At 33.0% G+C, this 19,319-nt stretch overlaps 1 protein-coding gene and 1 long non-coding RNA gene across 2 annotated transcripts; both read right to left on the reverse strand.

Moving 5' to 3' along the window:
* Positions 1 to 3,177: 3,177 nt before the first annotated feature.
* LOC149787067 (uncharacterized) lies at positions 3,178 to 13,200 on the reverse strand. Its single transcript, XR_016425081.1, has 2 exons — positions 13,112 to 13,200; positions 3,178 to 7,434 (listed from the first exon to the last, which is right to left on the reverse strand). It is a non-coding gene; the product is annotated as an uncharacterized LOC149787067 (long non-coding RNA).
* On the reverse strand, positions 13,201 to 18,961 carry LOC149787068 (uncharacterized). Its single transcript, XM_089977599.1, has 3 exons — positions 18,830 to 18,961; positions 15,001 to 15,367; positions 13,201 to 13,476 (listed from the first exon to the last, which is right to left on the reverse strand). The coding sequence occupies exons 1-3, from the start codon at positions 18,887 to 18,889 to the stop codon at positions 13,466 to 13,468; spliced, it is 438 nt and encodes a 145-aa protein (XP_089833725.1). The 5' UTR covers positions 18,890 to 18,961; the 3' UTR covers positions 13,201 to 13,465.
* Positions 18,962 to 19,319: the final 358 nt, after the last annotated feature.

The following is a 19,319-nucleotide window of genomic DNA, read 5'->3' on the forward strand; positions in this document are numbered from 1 at the left end:
AAGACATACAAGTGTATGCCATGTATATTAGTATCAGCCAGTAATGAAGAGATACAAGTGTATGCCATGTATATTAGTATCACCCAGTAATGAAGAGATACATGTGTATGTCGTGTATATTAGTATCAGCCAGTAATGACGAGATAGATCAAATGTATGTCATGTATACTTGTATCAGCCAGTAATGAAGAGATACAAGTGTATGCCATGTATATTAGTATCAGCCAGTAATGAAGAGATACAAATGTATCTCATGCATATTTGTATGAGCCAGTAATGAAGAGATACAAATGTATGTCATGTATACTTGTATCAGCCAGTAATGAAGATTACAAATGTATGTCATGTATACTTGTATCAGCCAGTAATGAAGAGATACAAATGTATGTCATGTATACTTGTATCAGCCAGTAATGAAGAGATACATGTGTATGCCATGTATATTAGTATCAGCCAGTAATGACGAGATAGATCAAATGTATGCCATGTATATTAGTATCAGCCAGTAATGAAGAGATACAAATGTATCTCATGCATATTTGTATGAGCCAGTAATGAAGAGATACAAATGTATGTCATGTATACTTGTATCAGCCAGTAATGAAGAGATACAAATGTATGTCATGTATACTTGTATCAGCCAGTAATGAAGAGATACATGTGTATGTCATGTATATTAGTATCAGCCAGTAATGACGAGATAGATCAAATGTATGCCATGTATATTAGTATCAGCCAGTAATGAAGAGATACAAATGTATGTCATGTATACTTGTATCAGCCAGTAATGAAGAGATACAAGTGTATGCCATGTATATTAGTATCAGCCAGTAATGAAGAGATACAAATGTATGCCATGTATATTATTATCAGCCTGTAACGAAGAGATACAAATGTATGTCATGCATACTTGTATCAGCCATTAATGAAGAGATACAAGTGTATGCCATGTATATTAGTATCAGTCAGTAATGAAGAGATACAAATGTGTCATGCCTATTTGTATCAGCCAGTAATGAAGAAATACAAATGTATGTGATGCATATTTGTATCAGCCAGTAATGAAGAGATACAAGTGTATGCCATGTATATTAGTATCAGCCAGTAATGAAGAGATACAAATGTATCTCATGCATATTTGCATGAGCCAGTAATGAAGAGATACAAATGTATGTCATGTATACTTATATCAGCCAGTAATGAAGAGATACATGTGTATGTCATGTATATTAGTGTCAGCCAGTAATGACGAGATAGATCAAATGTATGCCATGTATATTAGTATCAGCCAGTAATGAAGAGATACAAATGTATCTCATGCATATTTGTATGAGCCAGTAATGAAGAGATACAAATGTATGTCATGTATACTTGTATCAGCCAGTAATGAAGAGATACAAATGTATGCCATGTATATTAGTATCAGCCAGTAATGAAGAGATACAAATGTATGCCATGTATATTATTATCAGCCAGTAATGAAGAGATACAAGTGTATGCCATGTATATTAGTATCAGCCAGTAATGAAGAGATACAAATGTATGCCATGTATATTATTATCAGCCTGTAATGAAGAGATACATGTGTATGTCATGCATACTTGTATCAGCCATTAATGAAGAGATACAAGTGTATGCCATGTATATTAGTATCAGTCAGTAATGAAGAGATACAAATGTGTCATGCCTATTTGTATCAGCCAGTAATGAAGAAATACAAATGTATGTGATGCATATTTGTATCAGCCAGTAATGAAGAGATACAAGTGTATGCCATGTATATTAGTATCAGCCAGTAATGAAGAGATACAAATGTATATCATGCATATTTGTATCAGCCTGTAATGAAAAGATACAAGTGTTTGCCATGTATGTTAGTATGAGACAGTAATGAAGAGATGCAAATGTATGTGATGCATATTTGTATCAGCCAGTAACAAAGAGATATAAGTGTATGTCATGTATATTAGTATCAGCCAGTAATGAAAAGATACAAGTGTATGCCATGCATAATTGTATCAGCCAGTGATGAAGAGATACAAATGTATGCCATGCATAATTGTATCAGCCAGTAATGAAGAGATACAAGTATATGCCATGCGTACTTGTATCAGCCAAGATTGAAGAGATAGATCAAATGTATGTCATGCATACTTGTATCAGCCAGTAATGAAGACAGATCAAATGTATGGCATGCATACTTGCATCAGCCAGTAAGGAAGAGATAGCTCAAATGTATGTCATGCCTACTTGTATCAACCAGTAATGAAGAGATACAAGTGTATGTCATGCATACTTGTACAAGCCAGTAATGAAGAGATACAAATGCATGTCATGCATACTTGTATCAGCCAGTAATGAAGAGATACAACTGTATGTCATGCATACTTGTATCAGCCAGCAATGAAGTGATACATCATGTGTTTGTCATGCATACTTGTATCAACCAGTAATGAAGAGATACAAGTGTATGTCATGCATACTTGTATCAGACAGTAATGAAGAGATACAAGTGTATGTCATGCATACTTGTATCAGCCAGTAATGAAGAGATACAACTGTATGTCATGCATACTTGTATCAGCCAGCAATGAAGTGATACATCATGTGTTTGTCATGCATACTTGTATCAACCAGTAATGAAGAGATACAAGTGTATGTCATGCATACTTGTATCAGACAGTAATGAAGAGATACAAGTGTATGTCATGCATACTTGTATCAGCCAGTAATGAAGAGATACAACTGTATGTCATGCATACTTGTATCAGCCAGCAATGAAGTGATACATCATGTGTTTGTCATGCATACTTGAATCAGCCAGTAATAATGAACTACATCAAGTGTATGTCATGCATACTTGTATGAACCAGCAGTGAAGAGATAAATAAGGCAAATGTATGTCATGTAAATCTGTATGTATAGAGTGAAACCCCACTTTAGCATGATGACCGGGGTGCACATGCATATCCTTGAGACTCTTCCAAGAGGTGTGGTTGGGGTATTAATGCACGCACCAAGTGTGTGCCTTAATTCCATATTTGCCATCTTAAATCAATATATATTAAAAGAGAAATAGGGACCATACAATGATTGTATATTTAATATTTTATTTTAAATAGTACCTTGAATTGGAACATACATATAGAGGACGAATACTGTAGTTGACAGTATCAATATGTGTATGCACTGTCTGATTTTAATGCATCTGTAACAGTATATCCATAATTCTATCAAAAATATGCACGTTTTAGTAATTACAGCACAGATCATGCTGTGTCTAAATTAAGCTGAAAAAAGTAATCTAAAAATAATAAGGACGAAATGAAGATTGAGTCTTCAGGGCCTTTCATTATGTAGTGTTTATATGAATTACTTTCTTGCTAGACTCCATATGAATCTGAGTACTTTATGTACTTCTTATGACTACTGCATGAATACCTATTGACTAACATGATTAACTGGTAAATTGTTTGAGAACATAACTATGTCAAGTGCACATACAGGCAGTTTCATTTTTGTTTTTGTTTTTATCGAGTACTGAATGATAATTTCAATAACCTTAAACTTTGAGTTTGTGATTGATTAGCAACTACATAATTAAGCAGGTACATTAACTGATGTATGAGTTTGGGAGGGGTACTCTTTCTTTGACAACACATTGTTTGGTGCTTGGTTGAGTGTGCCGGTTAACTGGGCAAACATGATGGCCCTGGACTAAATAATAATCATAAACATGATGCACTGATGACAAAAGAAGTCTTAATCACTTTACTGTTGATGGTTCAGGAAAATCAGATTAACAATGATCAGCTTTTTAATGAGCTTCGGTCTTTCAAAAATAAATATTAAAGTACACCAACTGACTATTGACACAATTCAAAAGGAACATTCACATGCAGAAACTTGGAACAGCATTATTTATGTATCGAAAAGTACAGTATTAAAACAGTTTTCCAACAGGAATAAAACAACTCATGGCATATTATAAAATAAATCCTGAAACTTTTAATTACTTCAAAATGTTTGTCAAATTACTATGAAAGTTTGGGAGCCATGGCATGATTGTGTTACGTACAAAATTCATGTTAAAATAATGAATGATATAGTAGGGTGTCACTGTGTACTAGTATCAGTCAGTAATGATGAGATACCAATATAGCTGTTGAATATGAAAACTTGGCATGATTGATTTTCTGATACAGTAATTTCCCAACATTGGATAAGGCGGGATCAGCTACAGTTGTGTGTCCTTGGGATAGGTACATAACTCAACTTGCCTCAAAAATATATATTGTGAAAGTACATATATTGTTGTGCCATGAATAAGACATAATTGTTGACTCTTTATTGTTTTCATAAGAATTACTGAGCCATAAGAAAAACATTGGATTGTCTACATGGAGCAAATATTTGATGCAAAAATGTAACCAGATACTTATTACTTCAGTTCAATGTCAATTCCATTAGCAAAACATGAACAGTAATATACAATGTGATAAAAGATAAATAAATACACTATTAAACATGAATGGCCATGATAGTGATAAAAAGATATTTAAATAAAGAAAATATCTGGCAAATTATCATAATCTAGCAGTAGAGAGTGGTCAGGTTTTACATTATTTTAATATATTTGTATATGAATTCAGCCACCTTATTTATAATATTTGAGCTAGGACATATCAGAAACATACAAAAATGTTACCATAATCATTTTTTAATATGAAATCAAAACATTTTGATGAATGGACAGTGCTAGTGTTTTTCTTAGGTGCTTATTCAAAAGAGCACCAAAATAGGAAGTGTTTTTATCATATAAATATTATGTAAAATTTTCATGTTTGTGATTGATTCTAACCCAGATATTATAAGAGCTGATCGCAATGTTGCAAAGACATTAGTAGAACAGTTGCAAAATATTGCACAGAGAAAAGGTACATTCATATCAACATATATGAGTAAATTAAAATGCATATTATCTGTACATACAGTAACTAACACACTAAGCACTAAAATGTATGTTTCCTTTACATGTGCTATATACAACACCTGACACTAAGATATATGCTTCCTTTACATATGCTATAAACAACATACTTGGCACTAAAATATATGCTTCCTTTACATTGCTATAAACAACATACTTGGCACTAAAATGTATGGTTTCTTTACATGTGATATAAACAACATACTTGGCACTAAACTATATGCTTCCTTTACATTGCTATAAACAACATACTTGGCACTAAAATATATGCTTCCTTTACATTGCTATAAACAACATACTTGGCACTAAAATGTATGCTTTCTTTGCATGTGCTATAAACAACACACTTGGCACTAAAATGTATGCTTCCTTTACATGTGCTATAAACAACACAGTACTAAAATACATACTTCCTATGTAAAGGTCATGCTATAAGCAACACACTTGGCATTAAAATGCATGCTTTCTTTACATGTGATATAAGCAACACACTTGGCACTAAAATGTATGCTCACTTTACATATGCTATAAACAACATACTTGGCACTAAAATGTACGCTTTCTTTACATGTGCTATAAACAACACACTTGGCACTAAAATGTATGCTTCCTTTACATGTGCTATAAACAAACAGTACTAAAATGCATGCTTCCTATGTAAAGGTCATGCTATAACCAACAACACTTGGCATTAAAATGCATGCTTTCTTTACATGTGCTATAAGCAACACACTTGGCACTAAAATGTATGTAAAGGTCATGCTATAACCAACAACACTTGGCATTAAAATGCATGCTTTCTTTACATGTGCTATAAGCAACACACTTGGCACTAAAATGTATGCTTCCTTTACATGTGCTATAAGCAACACACTTGGCAATGAAATGCATGCTTTCTTTACATATGCTATAACCAACAGTGTATGCTTTCTTTACATGTGCAATAACCAACACACTTGGCACTAAAATGTATGCTTTCTTTACATGAGGTATAAACAACACACTTGGCACTAAAAATGTATGCTTCCTTTACATATGCTATAAACAACACACTTGACACTAAAATGTATGCTTCCTTTACATATGCTATAAACAACACACTTGGCACTAAAATGTATGCTTTCTTTACATATGGTATAAACAACACACTTGGCACTAAAATGTATGCTTCCTTTACATATGCTACAAACAACACACTTGACACTAAAATGTATGCTTCCTTTACATACAATATAAACAACACACTTGGCACAAAAATATATGCTTCCTATAAACAAAATAAAAAAATTGTTTACATCTTAAATCACATAGTCCCATCATGACCTTGACCACAACCAATCATTTTAAAATAAAAATAGAACTTATTTACGTGGCTGCTACTAATTTTGAATTAAGGTCAGAGATGAGGTCAGCCTTATTTGTTTAGTAAAATGAACAGTCATGGTCAAACTATTTTCTGGAAAAAGTATAAGTTCCTAACAAACAGAACTACAAAATTTTGACATATAATAAAATAAATAAAATAGACAGATTTTAAAACTTACAAACAATTAAATCAGATACAAAAATTAAATCAAATATACATAACCGCAAGTAGAAGAAAATGAACCATAAATATCAAAAAATGTGACTTCCGTTTCTGCTGTGACAACATGACTACTTGTCCCGCAACCATTTAATTTATGCATGTGCCAGTGTCTGGGACATTTGGGGGGAAAACATTCTGGACCTAAAATAACTTAAAAAAACATTTTTGCACTGATTTAAAAAAAAATGAACTTCTTAAGTCCATTATCCGCAAAACCCATCCACACAGAAAATTAAATGTCAGTCTTAATGATAAAAAACTTGTTTGAAAACTTGACATAACAACACCTTCTACAACTGGAGTATAGTGAGTACAAGTGACATAAGAAATGTATGCATATTAATTCACAATACCTTTATCTAAACAAAGCATTTCTCATGAAGCAAAAGTTTAGGCCACATACACTGAGTAGTCACTGGAAATACACTCCAGTGACATCTTAAAGCAGCAAGAAAACATTATGTAATAAGGAATAGCCTGGCTGCTGACCTCAGTAGGCAGGTGACTGTTATGGACATGGAATCTATATACAGGAAATCTGTCAGGGGGAAATTAGAATGGCCAATGAGACCACTACAATATAAGAAGTGACCATTAAAACAGGTCTGATTGTAAATTGTACTTATGAACTTATGCTCATTCCAATTCCTGTTTATCCCCTTATAGTTCATTCTAAACATGGTTCAATCTTGCACCTATTCTATATTTTTTTAGATGGTATTTGAGGACTACCATCTTGGTCCTCTTGAAAATCATCCGCTGAATCATCTGTTCCAAGGTCTTCTTGAAAATCATCCAGTGAATCATCTTGTTGCATCATTGTCAATGTCATTCTGAGTCTCTGGTACAATTGTCTCTGAAAATATATCAGAACTTGTACACAATAAACACTATATAAAAAAAATCCAAAAAGAACCAGCCTTTCATCTGATTGACCAGACATGATAAGAAATCTTTTAGTGACAACACCATGTTAATATGGCCATCCAATTAGGAGTAGCAATATCAAGATTTTCAACTTTGCCACAGAGGTACTGTGTGCCAAACATGCACCATTTTTATTTAAGAACAACTAGATATCATAAAAACCCAAGGTTGAAATGACCAAATGATCAAGAGAAACAATAACAAGATTTTCAAGGTGACCATTGTAGTACTAATTACAGATGTCTGACAGGCCCTGGTTTTTATTTAGGACTAACTAGACTATAGGATAAATGCAGAGGTTTCAATAGCAGCTGATAGCTTGTGATTTATGCTGTTTATATTCACAGGAATTACCAACTATAATTCCTGATGTTAATAACGTTAAAAGTTGTATCACCATATTCCATTAGTAATAATTAATCCAATTACTATTAGCACTTTCTTCCATCTACCATATTTGCCAGCCTATAAGATGATAATTTTTGACCAGAAAATCTTAGCTTTGTCTTATACTCCAGATCAACATATATGGATTATGTCATCTGAATTGCTTCATCATAGTTTTCATATGGAAAACAATTCTCCAGAGTATGAAAAATAATATGCAAAAATTATTTCATTTTGGGGAAGAGATTGTGTGTGACAAAATATAGGATCCCACTGTGAATATTTTAAAAAATTACATGATCATCAGTATTAAAAATTACCACAGATCAGATGCAATTACACTAAAGAAGCATGCACCAGTAATGTACGTTGTGTGTAATATACGTTGTTTAAATTTAATTACATATATGTGCATTAGAATTTACACTAGAAGATGAATAACCATGACAAAGACATATTCCATCACAATTTACTTCTTGCACCTAATGAAAAAAATAATCTGTATGCCTCATTGAGAGAGAGAGAGAAAGAGATGTCTTCACAATTGGAAATCTGTATTGTTCACAGATTTTACTTGTGTACAAGCGCAGTACTATATTCCATTATCAATTAATACCACTAGTTAAGCGATTCTTTCTAATGTTTGTTTCCACTTCCATTATTAAAAGAGTCATAGCTTTGTAGTGGTATTTACATGCTAATTAAATATGCTACGGCTGTATTCAGTCATTCCATTATAACACCTGTTTGAGGTCAAGATTCAGCTGACCAGATCAGATTAGCGAGGCTACCAATAGGGAAATGCGGCTATCCATGAGTATTATGAATACCGTACCATACAGATAAAGGAAATGCCAGGTGGTTACTATTGTAAATTTACCAGCCAGTGACATTTTGTAACTTGCCAATGGAACCCACAGCAATTTAAAGTACATCTAGCATGAGCAAAGATCAAAAACAATTGCCGTAAGTACAGGAAGGGTACATGCACTTTAAACAAAATCTTAATTGTTGGGAATGGAAAGGTTGTTATACTTGCAAAGAACATTAGACAGCATGCAAAATGGTCATTCTTGGGATTTAACCTAATGGAGACTATATTGATATAACTATTGTGAATATTTAACACCCCAAGGAGCATGGTATGTATTTACATTTACTGTTTCGTTTATTAATGTTTTCTCTCTTTCACATAAGCTTCAGCAATACAGGCGCAATAAGTTAAAAGAAGAACAAAAAAATCCACGAACAGCTGAACCCTTTCTCTCTAATATATCGGAACATATTAGGTTTTGATCATGAGGTACAAAAAGAAAATTGCGATGGAATACATATCCATTCTTCTCTCTGTATCTCCCCCCCCCCCTCCGGGAAACTGCATTTTAGTATTAATGATGCAATTTCCCTAGTGCTGGTAATCTGAAATAGCATACAGTGATACTTTTAATATTTATGAGACTGGTAATTATTATAATTTAATTCCACACAGCATCGCACATTTCATCCTATCTGAACTCAATAAAGTTTCAGGTCAGCGTCATTATATATAGCTAAAAGTACATAATATTTTTAAATACTTTTTGCAAAACGAATTAGGTACTTTTAGTTACATTTAATGATCCTGACTGGAAAAGTTACGGAGTTAAAGTATGATAAATTTCGCGATGCTGTGTGGGATGAAATGAAAAACACAATCCGAGGTGTTGATCTGGCCTCATCTTATACTCAGCATAGACTTATATCTTATATAGGATAAAGTATGGAAGATTTTCCAAATTTGCTGATTCGACTTATACTCTGCATCAACTTATAGGTTGGCAAATATGGTAATACTTATAGGTCTATGTCTTTCCAATTTGGCATCAATAAAAACACCTGCCTGACAGACAATTCAATCTCTGTCAGAGAGAACTATCAATGCTCAGTCTGTTTCCTTTCATGCACAGGAGTCATGATCATATACCAGTAATGAAGTGAAAGGATGCAGTAGTTTAATATATAATGAAGTAGTGAGGGAGGGGGCAACATGAAATAGATGAAATAATGCTAGCAGGAAATTTGTCCCAATCTACTTCCTTCTTTGTTTCATTTCTGGTAAGTGATCGTTGTTCCTAATCATGAATGGAGAGAAACTGAGCAATTTAGATAATTTCATCTGGGATCCAAAGACCTAATGAAGTATTGGTAACTTGTAACCTAACTGATTAGTCTCTTTTATAAGTGTTAAGTAAGGAATATGCAATAAGGTGATAAGCAGTTAATTTGCATGTTTTATGCAAATTCACTGAAAATTAATTCAGACAAATTTCAATATGCTCAAATGAAAAACACAAAGCAAAACAACTTAAGAATCTAGTCCAAAGTTTTCAGCATTTATTGCATTATTATTTTCAAACTGTGTGTGATAAATATAAGCTAGGTTATCAGTATGCATTCTGGATGTTTGTGCATTTTTGAAATAGTAGAACACATTGATAAAAAAATGAGACCACTCAAACGAAGCTGTACAAATGAATGTACCTTAAACTGTCTTGATCACTACTATGCCATCTGATACATTCGGAAAGGCATCATTAAGGTTTTGAGGATTAAGGATCGGTTTGGTACAGTAAGTCATATTTTGCAACGTTGACAAATATATCTCATCCAAACATTGATACAAAAGCAATTTACAATCCAAGAGTTTAAAATATCCAGTTTATTAAATCCTTATCTACCTCCCTCCAATTGGTTTGAGCAAATAAAACCAAATTTCACATGCAGATGCCCTGGGGACAGGCTAGGGAGGGGAGTCTCAAAAACAGTTGAGAATTTTAGCCAATTTTCAAAGTCTCAGTGACATTCTGTTGACGCAGAGAGTAAAGCAAGAAATATGCATCTATGCTGGCAAACAAACAAATCCCTTCTTGTTTGTAAGTATTTCAGCACAACAGCCTGTAGACAAATCATGTAAGCAAATGCTGAACAATATCTATACATACCCACATGGCCCCCCAAAAATTGTACATTACCGGTAATCATAGAGTGACTTGATCAATTTTAAATAATGCTCTATCCGGTCTCATTCTGCAACAAGCTTTCTAATAAGTATTTGTTCCATTTATTATTTAAAGGATGATAATTGTAAAGAGCTTTCTGATTGGTCAAAATTTTGTACATGCCCAATGAATCTTGCATAAAAGAAACTGATGGGAATGCTAAACATGGCGATTCAAATTTTTGAGCGGGATGCGAGTTTGAATAACCATTTGAAAAATGTGCGGCAATGAGAATAGCTTGAATGCAAAGTCGATGGGAACGTAATTGGTCAGTCTGTATGAAAACTGAATGCTAGGACTAGCATTTTGCTTTTTGTGCCATAAAGAGCTTCACAGTAGTGGCTAATGTGCTAAATAGGACAAGGAATTAAACCAGGATGATGTCGATTTATATAACTCAAAACTGATTAACTTCCAGAATGAATTTATGGAGGACAACGTATAAATCACTGGTGGGAATAGTTGTGAAATACCTATGTCTATCAAAGATCATCAAATCTTCGTGGAATTTTCTTGGCCCACACGTAGAATCATCTTTCGTTATCGTGAGGCATTATTGTGTATATTATCAAAATATTCTAGGTGTGTTGGAATTCAGTGTAAAATAAGAGTACTTATATCATGATAAACATTTGTCACGACTGCTTATGGAACAAGGACTAATTCAAGAGACCACAAAAGCATCATAGTTTGTACATTAATCAAAAATCAAGTCTGCAATACAAGTGACATAAGGCAGGCTCATAGCATTTCTTCTTTTCATATTCAATGTCTCCAATGGATGCTTTTCTGTAATTTTGCATTATTTTCACAGTTGAATTTTTCAATGCAGATTAATATTTTATATTTTATATATGTTTATGTGTTTACAGATCCTTGTGCATATGTTCCAGGTTTGATACTTTGATTTTTAAAATCACTTAATTATTTAGTGTCAAGCCAGATTCTTCACATCATGTTGTATGTACTTTATATATTGTACATAACAGATAGAAGGCCTCAAGGTACATGTAACTAATTAAGTTACCTTCTCTAAATAAAGTCATTATTAATATTATTATTATTATTATGATTAACTCCCATATCTCTTGCCTTAGATGTCATATAATTACAACATCTGTATATATTTTTTTCATGCACACTTAACATCACCTTGGTTAATACAGTCCTGTTTAATTCATATTCATTATTAATTTGAAACCTTCTGAAATACCTGAAAAATTTCTGAAACTTCAGTTAAATATTATATAATGATCAAAATTTTAGTGAAATCTCACAAAAAGTTTTAGTAAAGTTTTCTTGTGAAACCTCACAAATATTTCAGTGAAATTTTAGTGAGATCTCACCACAATTTCACTGAATGTTTTGGACAAAATATTTGTGATATATCACCATACTTTTCAGTGAAATGAAAAAGACTAAAGTGATGCCATCATGGATTACATTTTGTATGTAAGAAAGAAAATGAGGACAAGAAAAACCTAAATCTTATTTGATAACGTCTGTCAAAATAATCCATTTTAAAAATTATTATGAATATTTATCATTGATTCCCAATAATGTCTAAGAATCATTAGGCAGTTTAACAGAAATCTGAAGCAGATTTTTTATGGTTTAGGCAGAAAGCGCATCTGAAATCCGCTTTAAGTACGCCTGGAAAATTTTGTACAGGATGGACTATTACCAAATTCCATATGAACTATTCACAAATTCCATATGGACTATTGCCAAATTCCATATGGAATTTTAATTTTATTCCATCTGGACAACCTACATATCTCATGGACTAATTTGCATATTCCATGAGATTTTCCATACGGAGTATGTAAGGAATCCATAACATTTCCATATGGATACATTGAAATCCATAAGAGTGCTTCAGCTATAGAATAAAAATGTCCATGTGGATATTTCTGTAAAAGTAAGTATGGATTCCATATCCAATCCATGTGGAAAATTTCTTATGGGCTATGTGTTCTGCCATGCATCAAGTAAATATTTGTAAATGTACAAGGCCTTCAACCATAACGCCCTATGCCAAGTTTGGTTTAAATTAGTACAAGGGCGTGTTAATTGATAGCATTTTGCTGATGGATGCATGATTGTCTAAAGATCACGTAAGCTAAAAAAAAGAAACAAAATTCAAATTTTAGATTTATCATTAAAGACCAAAGTCCTCACCTGATGCATTAGATTCATTCACATCAAAGTCCCTTCTTTTGTATTTGCCTGTGTTAAAGGCTTGAGGTACTTTCATAACCTTTGCAAGTGATTTGTCAGTCAATCTGTAAGATTCTCTGTGAAATCTTTTATCATGGCCAAGTAATTCTGCCTGGATGTCCTGGCTATTTGAGCTGAAGCCCAAGACTTGACCGTGTGTTGCCAACTGCATTCTCAAATCTGTAGACTGATATTTTACTGCTGCTTTGTGTGTAATTTCACACAATGCATCAATTTCTCTGAGAGTGAAAATGGGAAGTGTATTTGGCCTTTCCAAAGAAAATTTCTGAGTTCACTCCAAATTCATAACTGTTGTCAATCAGAACCTGCAGCATACATGTGTATGCAAATTACCATCTTCAGAATGTAAATCTTTGACAATGACAATACAGAACCATGCATAATTATAACCGAGTATAATCAATCAGTAATCCCACCCGTACGAAGTTTCAAGATATCTCCAGTAGGCACTGTAAACATGAATTATGCATAAAATAAGTCCACACTAAAGTGATCTTGACAATAAATAATAACTTCCTTTTGCAATTAAAGCTTTTTTGCAATGATAAAGTATAGGCATTATAGTGAGTTGATAAAAAACCAGAAATTATTTTTAGTGTTTTATTTTTTTTTTAAAATCCCTAGCTGACAGATTTTACTGGGTGAAGTCACAGGCTATGAGTAATTCTGGAGTGTGAGCCAGCAGTACAGGCATAGTTCTTATGTAAAGAAATAGTTTATTAACTCATATGAAAATCATGCAATTCCGATATTTATTTGCATGTACAATATACAATTAACCTGTACTTATTTGAATGTACAATACACAATTAACTCAACGTAAAACCATTAATATGGAAAGTTTAAAACTAAAAAGCATATTTATATCAACATCCAATTGTATCAGAAAGGGCCTTTTGAGTAGACTAAGATGCATGAAAAGTATAGAAGAATATATGCAGTCATAAGCACAGATACTTAGCACAGTAAAGCAAAAACTATTGAGTCAAAGTGACCTTGTTTTTTTGTAAGGGTGTAGTACTAGCAAACATGCATTCAGGTGACCAACTATCAATATTAGGTATCAAATATGTAATTAAGTGCTGATGCTCAATTATATATATATATATATATATATATATATATATATATATATATATATATATATATATATATATATATATATATATATATCTTCTGTGATAACAAGATTTTCAAATTACCTGTTGTGATGGTCATATTGATTGTCATATTAACACCATTTTCATTTCAGATCGAGCAGACATCATCAGAAGTCTTTTAGTGAATACCCATGTAAATATAACTATTTATTCAGCAGAAGTAGTTAAGAATTTCAAGATGGTTATTGTGCTGTCCATATCGGACATGAGAAAATTTGAACCATTTTTATTTAGGACCAGCATAATGTATTCTGGTAAAAACAACATGACATGACACTTTTTTGCATACTAGACATCAGATTGACACCATTTTCATTTAGCCAACCATAAATCATAAAAGACTTTTACTGAAACCCCATTTTGATAAGACCATCCATTCAGGAGGATTAGCAATAAAAAGATCTTCAAGATGAAAACAGTGCATATGAGATTGGAACCATTTTCATTTATGACCAGCTAGACATAATAAGAAGTCTTCTGGTGAAAACTCTATGTCAATACGTTTTCCCATTCAGGTGAAGTAGCATTCAGAATTTCAATATGGCTTCTGTGGTGGCCATAACGAAATACACCTTGACCTGCCAGTACAATATGTGACAGCAGATCTCAGTTGACGCTGCAGATGAACAGCATGCAATCTGGTGCACAACATAGATGAAAATACATTACCTGGACTAGAACTGATGCTGTCTTGGTCTGAAGTGTGATCATCCAGGTTGGATATTTCACTCTGTTCTGGATTAGGAATGGGGTTTTGCAAGATCGCTTTGATATCTTTCTCAGCCTGTTTAATTACATCAATTACACATTCTACACGAGCACCTTTCATCATCTTTATTAAGTTGTCATAATATCCTACACGAATTGCCCCACAGTTTTCAAGACAAGACCATAAATCATCCATGTTTTTGACTTGTTCCACAGTGTTCCTATCAAGATATACTCGTGCCATTCGTTTTACTTTCGTAAATGATTCTGGTGCAATAGCTCCATGAAGTTCATTACAGAGCTCATTGTGTTTCCACTTTGCCTCAGACTGAAAGTAGAATTTAATACACACATATCAGAAACTGTTAACTTCAGTAAAAAAAAAATAAAGTATAAATACTTTGAACTAAATAGTATTGAGAAAGGTTATATTTTCTGCACTTCTTAAGTTTTATCCACAATGCTGACTCCAAGATTTTTTAAAAAAAAATTCATGTAAGAGATATGTTATACATGTTTTGGGCTGTTATGAGTCTAGGCTCCTACAAAAAGTAACAGGAATTTTTTTTAAATTTAACAAATAATTTATTTCCCAGGAATAAAAGTGAAAAAATTGAGAAACATAACTTGAGGTATTTTGAATTAAATCCAAATATAGTCAAAGAATTACAAATTAGAAGTCATAGTAATAAAATTATCTGAATGAAACTGATTTTGAATCCCGATGAAATCCAAAATGGGAGACAATGATGTCTGTTGTAACCTGCGAAGTGCTGCAGTGTCAACAGTCTCTTGTTAAATTTTGATAAATGTCCTCATCCAAAAATTAATTTAGAGCACGAGTATTTCCATGGAAAAGAATCACTTATTTCAAAATAATCTGAAGAGAATAAAATAATTAACCCAGACTAGACACAACATAACAACTTGAGATCTCAAGTGTTAAGGCATGACTGACAATTCTTTCTCAAAACATTAGTAACATGTTCAAATAAGATACAAAACAGATCCCCGGATGGAGGGTCAACCTTCTAGAAATGGAAGTTTGTTACACGTTAAATATCACGTCATCCAGGTATGGCCATGACTTAACTTAATAATTCTTACTTTGAGAAAGAATTTTAAAAAAATTTTTAAAAGTTGTTTACTAAAACTGCCACTGGTTATGAATCAAGGTCAGAAACTAGATACAGTATTTCTACTATTAGGTGTTTACCAATGAATATTTAACAAAATCAGGTCAAACAGAACTGAACTTAGTAGTTCTTAGAAAAATCAAGTCCAATAAACAATATTACATTACAACAGCATGTAATGGAATAAAACAAAAACATTAAAACAAACAAACAATAAAATTAAATCAAATATACATAACAGGGCAAATTGGGAGATGATCAAAGTCTGTAGCTACAGTATGAGACTGCACCAGGTGGGCAATTCTGTGCAAGATCTTATCAAGACTTATAAAGGCTTTGGGTCAATGTTGAAATGTTTCAGTGACTTTAGAGAATGTTTGAAGTGTTTCTTTAGACCATCCTGAAATCTTTGGTAGTCACTCTGACATAGTGTGGCCTTCCAATCTCACTTGCAATTATATCAGCCGAGTGTGGATGCTTGGAATGACTGGTCATGTGAGAACCTCGGTGTCTGGGACACTGTCCTGCCATCTTATCCATAATAGTTTCTTCAGGCAGCCCATGTGAAAATTGTTCAGTTTCTTGGCATGGAATCTGACACCATCCAGGTTTCACATGCATATAGCAGGGTTGGTAACGTAACAGCTTTGTAGAACTTGAGATTTGTTTGCAAACTGATGCCTATGTGCTTCCACATAGTTGCATGTAGTCTGCCAAAGGCCATATTTGCTTTAGCAGTTCTGGCATTAATTTCATCAATATGGACTGCATATGTATTGTTGAGATAGGTGAACTTGGCCACTGCGGTTACTAACAACTGGGAGTTGCCCCAAAGGTTTATCAAGATTGTATGTTGCCTTTCTGTTTGTACAAGTGTACAATGATGCATCCTTGTGCTTCTGAGCTCTTGAGTCCACACTGACTAGAACAGTTCAGTCAGTTTCTTTGCCCTATGCAAGCTCCAGCTTTGTAGACGTCTGTTGGCATAGCATCTGTTCCACATGCTTTGCCATTTGACAGCAGGTCAATTGCTTTATCAGTTTTGTCAGTTCTGGATGATCAGCAAGTGATGTGCTGATTTCTGCTTTCAGCAGTTCATCAAATGCCTGCTCAGTGATAGACAACTGCAGACTGAGGATGTTGTTGATGTGTCCTACCTATCTGTGAAGTATCTCTTCTTTGTCAGTTGAGTACTGTATATATTTCATATGGTTTTAATTTTGGGCAAGTCATATGAAGAGGTTTCATCTTTAACAGATCAAAAGTGCCATTTATGAGGTACACATAATTGCTATCAGATGCCTACAACTACATTTATTACCTAATACTTAATGCCAAACAAACAAGTTTATAATGACTTGTTGTTTTCATAGTTTGTTAAAAAGTTTTTTGCTCAAGTTCAGTGTACTCAAAATAATGCCATCCAATACCCTTTTCAAAGTCACAACAATCATATCCATAATCCCATCATTGTCATGCCAATGCCATCCATGAAAACATCAATGTCATCCATAATGCCATGTTGCTGTCACAACATTACATATTACACATTACTCATAACCTGTGGTACTCTTTTCATGCCATTAGGTAAATACCACTCTTTTGAAATCAATAACTGCTTACATGCTGGCTTTTATGATAGGGACATGTAGGGAATACAACAATTACAATCAACTTCTCACAGCGATTATGTAGTTTCCACTGTAAGAAATATAACAAATACACCCACATTTTTAGATAGTGTGGAATTTTCAATGCATGAAAGACAACAAATACAATCAAATTTTAACTTCTTACAGTGTGAACTTTATAAAGTTGGCAGAATACAATACATAACAAGCAAAGTTTCACAGTGTGGAGTTTTCAATGTCAGGAATAAAACAAAACAAAAAAAAGCAAAATTTCACATGGATGTGGAGTTTCCTATGTAGGGAATACAACAAATAAAATTTTTCACATCTGAGAGTGTGAAGTTTTCAATGTCCTTAATACAATGGATACAGCCAAATTTTTACACTAATTGTGGAGTTTTCACAGTAGGAAATACAACAAATACAACTAAAGTTTCATATCTTAGAGTGTGGAGTTTTCAGTGCAGGTAATACAACAATTACAACAAAAACATTTGACATCTGAGAGTGTGGAGTTTTCAAAATATGGAAGAAAACAAAGACAACCAAATATAATCATCATAGAGTGTTGAGTTTTCAATGAAAGGGAGTACAACATCAAAAATATTTCACGTGAGTGTGGAGTTTTCAATGTAGGGAACAACAAAATGTGTAATATATATATATATATATATATATATATATATATATATATATATATATATATATATATATATATCACTTCAGAATTACAACATCCATGAAAAAGATAATTTATTTTTGCTATTAACCAAGTTCTGCAGCTAGTCAAAATTCTTGTTACAAAGGGCAAAATTAGGGATTAGTACCAGAATACAAACACAAAGTATACTGACAAATGATTCATATTCAGCACTCGCTGTGACTGGTCTACATGTGTAATTTCCACTGAATGATAATGAGCTTGAATTCTGCAAAGATTGATCGAAGCTCACTTGCCATAACAAAGGAAATTCTTTTGAACTACTGGAATAAACTGTAAGTGAAATTTCACAGTTCACTTACCGGTATATTCTCCATGATACTAGTGCTGTTGGTACTTCTAAGTTTTTCTAAAATATGCATTAAAGGATACAATTTAGTAACCAAGCAGAAATGAAACCACTGTAACAATAAGCAACTTTTGTGTTCACCATTAATTAATAAAATATTTAAGCAAATGGCATATTAAATTGATCTGGTCAAGAACAAAATCTGTTTTGCTTACTCAAATACATCCAGAAGATACAGGATGGAGATAAATGTTTCATAATTTGATACTTTGTAACCACCACAAAAGCCAATAGTAAAAGCAACATTACAGTGAAGAAAATTATATATGTATATTTAAAATTCATAAAAACATTGCCCATGAGCAGTTAGCAAAATGATGAAAATGAAGAATCATTTGTTTAAAGTAATTTTATAAAACTGTGAAAAATGTACACTTTTGCAAAAAAACCACTCTCAGTCTTCATACAACTTATTCAAGTGTCCTTTAGTGTATTGATATCAG

This window comes from Sinohyriopsis cumingii, chromosome 12, assembly GCF_028554795.1.
Source record: "Sinohyriopsis cumingii isolate HCF-2022 chromosome 12, ASM2855479v2, whole genome shotgun sequence".
In the NCBI taxonomy this organism is placed as follows: domain Eukaryota; kingdom Metazoa; phylum Mollusca; class Bivalvia; order Unionida; family Unionidae; genus Sinohyriopsis; species Sinohyriopsis cumingii.

What these genes read in the sequence shown, in the direction of transcription:
- LOC149787068 (XM_089977599.1), bottom strand. Translation starts at nt 18,889, where the DNA reads ATGCATATTTTAGAAAAACTTAGAAGTACCAACAGCACTAGTATCATG. An exon ending in GTATCATGGAGAATATACCG is followed by an intron (nt 15,368 to 18,829) that starts GTAAGTGAACTG and finishes TTCTACTTTCAG; the next exon opens with TCTGAGGCAAAGTGGAAACA.